At 42.6% G+C, this 4,646-nt stretch overlaps 1 protein-coding gene across 1 annotated transcript; it reads right to left on the bottom strand.

Annotated features, from left to right (window-relative positions):
• Positions 1 to 231: 231 nt before the first annotated feature.
• LOC120534563 (putative tyramine receptor 2) lies at positions 232 to 4,351 on the bottom strand. Its single transcript, XM_039762157.1, has 2 exons — positions 2,987 to 4,351; positions 232 to 393 (listed from the first exon to the last, which is right to left on the bottom strand). The coding sequence occupies exons 1-2, from the start codon at positions 4,121 to 4,123 to the stop codon at positions 232 to 234; spliced, it is 1,299 nt and encodes a 432-aa protein (XP_039618091.1). The 5' UTR covers positions 4,124 to 4,351.
• Positions 4,352 to 4,646: the final 295 nt, after the last annotated feature.

Raw genomic sequence — 4,646 nt, 5'->3', positions numbered from 1 at the left:
TTTGATACTACCAAGTTTATTTTACATTTATTTACAAATTACAAGTTTTACTTGATAAGCTGGTCTTCATTCAGTCATTCAAACCTGCAGTATGTAATCTTACTGCATTAAAGTGTCTTTAACTTTTGTTGAACAGTGATTTACAGGGTTTAAACAAAGATACTGCAGTATAGAAATAATTACATTAAAGTTTACATTTTTACAAATATGTATTTCAAATTATATTACATTTTATGTAACTCTAGAGCAAAGTTTAGAAATAACTTTTATCCGCAGTTGCTGAAATTCTGTTCTGAACTGTGGGTTGACAACAGCATAGGTTATGGGGTTTATAGCTGAAGTAGTGCATGTTACTGCTGTAGCAAATATTTCCCCTTCTAATGCCAGCTGGATCTGAAAAAGGTGACAAAAATAGACTTTGATTAAATGTGCATTAAGTAACAAAGTGTTCTGTTATCCTCTGTGGTTCTAATAATTTTCTTTATAAACTCCTTAAGCTGTAATTGGTGCTACAGTGACTTGCTTGTTTTCATAAGTGATCATTTCACAAAGCTGGGGTAATGCAGTTAGATGTTCAGCTCTTCACAACAGCTACAATTTCTGAATATCTTCTGCATAATGCAGACAGCAATAATGTGAAAACATGACTGTGGCCATTTTGCACAAAGTAATCTTTAGTTTTTATACAATAAAAAGTTCAAATTCTGGTTATAGTGTATTCTTTTTTTTTCCACAACATGTTTAATATAGCAGCATTATATCCTGAGTTTTCTTAGTGCAGCACATAATATGTAATGAGTTTGGGCCAGTTGTATTTGTTAGCATGTGTATTTTCATCTTTAGAAATGGACATTTTAACATGGCAATTCCAGTGTCAATGACCATAATAATGCATATTGAACATATTCAATGTGCATTCAAAGAACTCCTACAAATGGCAATTTCATCTGGATTTTGAAAATGTATAATGCTTATTCAAGAACATGGAAGAATTGATATTGTATTCCCAAAGAACAATTCTGTATTATATTGTTCCCCAAAATCATTCCAATGGAGAATAAGAATGGGAGTTGTAATTTCATGTATTTTGTGTGGTACTTACCTAGTAAATACTAGAATCACTGTAAACTGGATTTTACCAAACGTTTCAGTAAGAAACCCTTAAGTATCCATTTGAATATAAGTGATGTTGCTTTCACTGTGTGTTACTTTTGATAAACAGTACCAATAGAATTTTATTACTCCCTGTTTCAGAGCATCTTCATGGTCTCATTTCCTGGTGACTAAATTTTTCTTATGTACCATTTTACCTTCTTAATCCTGACTGGGGTTTTGGATGCCTGACCTCTTTCAAGCAGTTTTAGGCATGGGGCCTGAACCAGCCTTGGCTCATATGTCTCTCCATTGCAAGGCGCACACATCCAGAGAAGATAGAAATGTTAACTAAATGTGCACAGAAGACTAATATAAAGATACTACTTAACCTAACAGTTGTAAGGTAGCCATGCTAACCACTGGATAGTGGATACTGCTGTCCTGTCCTAAAAGCGGCTGTGATGTAAATAAGCGGGACCAAGTCTTTCTTTTTGTGCAGTTTATTCTGCAGTGATTATCTGAGATACACTACATTAAGTGCTGAATGCAATTAAAGCTAATAATGCTAAACCATCCATCCTTTTCCTACTTTTCTTTTGCTTTTACTGAGCAAGGTCAATAGGGAAGCAGAAGCCTGTCCAAGCAAACATAAGGTGCAAGGCAGGCACAATCCCTGGACAGGGCGACAGCCTGTCACAGGGTGAACACACTAACAGAGTCATGTTTATCATTCACCTAATTTAAATCAGATGGAAAAACACAGATTTAAGTGCATTACCCAATGTATCCCAGTCGTTCATGTTAAGTGTTTACTATTTAATCAAGCTCATTCTTTACCTAGATTATCATATTCAAAATCACTTATGAACCTGGGGCAGCATGGTAGTGCTGCTGCCTCGCTGTAAAGAGACCAGGGTTCATATCCAAGGTCCTCCCTCCATGGATTTTTCATGTTCTACCCATGTCTGTGTGGGCTTCCTTTGAGTCCTCCAGCTTCCCCCCACAGTCCAAAGACAAACAGGTCAGGTGGATTGACAATACTACTGTAGATTAGACCTACTGTGTGGTTGGGGGGTGTTTGTTTGTTCGCCCTGCAATTAAGTGGCACGCTGTCCAGTGGTTGTTCATGCCTTGTACTCTGTGCTGTCCTGGATAGGCTTCAGTACTCCCCATGACTCTGTTCAGGAGTAAGCAGGTTAGAAACTGTCTAACTTGTGGGCGTGAACTGATCTTATCATCATTGGCCACATGGTAGCAAACTTGTCTTTGAAAGGACACACATCTGTTAAGGGGTGCCCTCAGGCTGGCACCAAGCAGTGAGTATTTAATTAATATTAATATATCTCATTTGCATGATTAATCTCTCCAGTATAACATAATTAAATGTTATGCTGAACGACTAGCATTACAATAATTCTCATCAGTGCAATAATGATTAAATATACTCCTTACGTACAACAAAAAAGAAGGATTGCAACCAATTGTATCTCAAATATTAGTAGTCGCCTGGCGCAATGTAATGGAAATGAAACATCACTGCGTTGATCATTTACAACCTTCCTATGTTTTAACTACGCCCCGCCTTTACGGGCTTCATGCGCTCCGAGTCTATTCTGTCCGCTTCAGAAGCAGGATACTTGTGTTCACCAACTTGGATATAACGCACTCGCGCAGTAAAGGCTGATCACCCTAACTAACCTGTACCGATTCGTCACGTGTCAGAAGCAAACCCCACTCAGTAAACCAATCGCACTTTTAACCTTAGACTCTGAATTGCCGTTCTGGTGAGTGGATGCTGTTACAGAGCGTTGCTATTCAAATGTAAACGATAAAGTTCCTGTGAGATACTGAGCGCTTTTCATTCAACCGACTGCGTGTTGTAATAACTTACGGCGGTATTGCTGTGGCAGACAATGAAATTAAAAATCACCAGCACGATAAGCGGCAACCACAAGGCCAGGAAGGTAAGAATGATGTAGCCCGAGCGTTTGGCCAGCTTGCCCTCTGTCCTCTTCCGCGCTTTCTCTCTGTTTCCTTTCGGCATGATGCACACGGCCCCGACAATATCCACAGGCGGAGCCGTGGCCGCCAACCGCCCGTCCTCTGTCTCCATAGGGAGTGCCCCGCTCGGGGTGCAGTCAACCCCGGCCGGCTGATCAACCGCCTGTTGCCCCACGGTGGTTTGCACTTGAGGCTCGTCGTTGATATCTGCTTTAAGAGGGGGGCACCCTGATGATTGAGCCTGTGTTTTTAAAGCAGAACTCATCTGTTCATTGACTCCGGTTGGCACAGCGGCTGAAGAAGCCGCTGTATTGTCTTGTGTCCGCATACCTGCTGAGTTCCCGTCCTGGGACTTTCCCTCGTCAAAAATTTTCTTGGCGTGAGTCTTCACTAAAAGGTAGATCCGAGCGTAAAAGCCCACAATGAAACCAAGGGACGCTAGCCATACTGGCACCAGAACGTACAACCCGAAGGAGTCGCTGTAGACGCACACGTGTACTGCCATGCCCCGGCACACCGCGTAGACCGGAGTGCTCTTCACGAAAGCGATGCACGCTGCAGAGATGAGCGCTGCCCCGAGCCAGGTGAGCGGAATGAGCACCTGAACTCTCTTCTTCCTCTTGGCCGTTTTAAAAGGGTGCGCGATAGCCTGATACCGTTCGGCGCCGATGCTCGCCAAGGTAAACAACTGCACGCAGCAACTCAAGGAAAAAGCGAAGACTTGAGCGTGGCACGGTCCGGTGCCCAAATCCTGCCGGCGGTCCCCCAATAGCACGATCGTCAGAAGTAACGGGATGTCGATCAGGCATCGGAGGAGGTCGCCGACTGCTAGGTTCACCAGCAGGGCGTTGTTGGGAGTTTGAAGTGCTGCCTTACGGTACACCGCCCAGATGACCAGCGTGTTCCCCGCAATGCCTGCTAAGAAGGTGAGCGACAAAATTAACCCGTGGGCCAGAAGAGACATCAGGTGGATCAGTTCTCCGCTGGTGTTGTTTCGGAAGTTATTTGGAATATCTAATGACCCCATATTTATCATCCACGAAAGTGGCCGAATGCGCGTCTGAGTTGTCATTAAACACATTTGCAGCCCTTCATCTTCGAGCACCTTGACATTCGTATGGCACCCCGCGTCTTCACCTGGGCTCACATCCTAGTGACATTGATGTCCCGAACTCTTGGGAAGCCCGGCGTCTGACGTATCTTAGCTGATCTCTTTGGCAACCATCAGGCCCCCCGCTGCTTTTGTTTTGGTCCTTTTTCACGTTCTGTCTCTGAGAAGAAAAGAGACGCTTAAATAAATTTGTGTAATTCGTTATGCTGCATAAATTACGCTGAAAATATGATGAAATTTTGAATGTCTTTAGTGGAAACAAATTTGTAATGTACAATTTTTAAAACGTATTTACACCGTTCTTGGCACAAATTGGTGAGAATTGTATCTTGACAATGGCTGAATCCCATCCGTTATCTCAGGTTCTAATCAAATCATGCCTCTGGGATATTTTGAAAGAGTCTAGAAATGCTGCCTTTATTTCCTTCAGCACTACTTT

This window comes from Polypterus senegalus, chromosome 8, assembly GCF_016835505.1.
Source record: "Polypterus senegalus isolate Bchr_013 chromosome 8, ASM1683550v1, whole genome shotgun sequence".
In the NCBI taxonomy this organism is placed as follows: Eukaryota; Metazoa; Chordata; class Cladistia; order Polypteriformes; family Polypteridae; genus Polypterus; species Polypterus senegalus.
The sequence above is the reverse complement of the archived record's forward strand: the minus strand, read 5'-3'. Positions and strand labels throughout refer to the sequence as shown.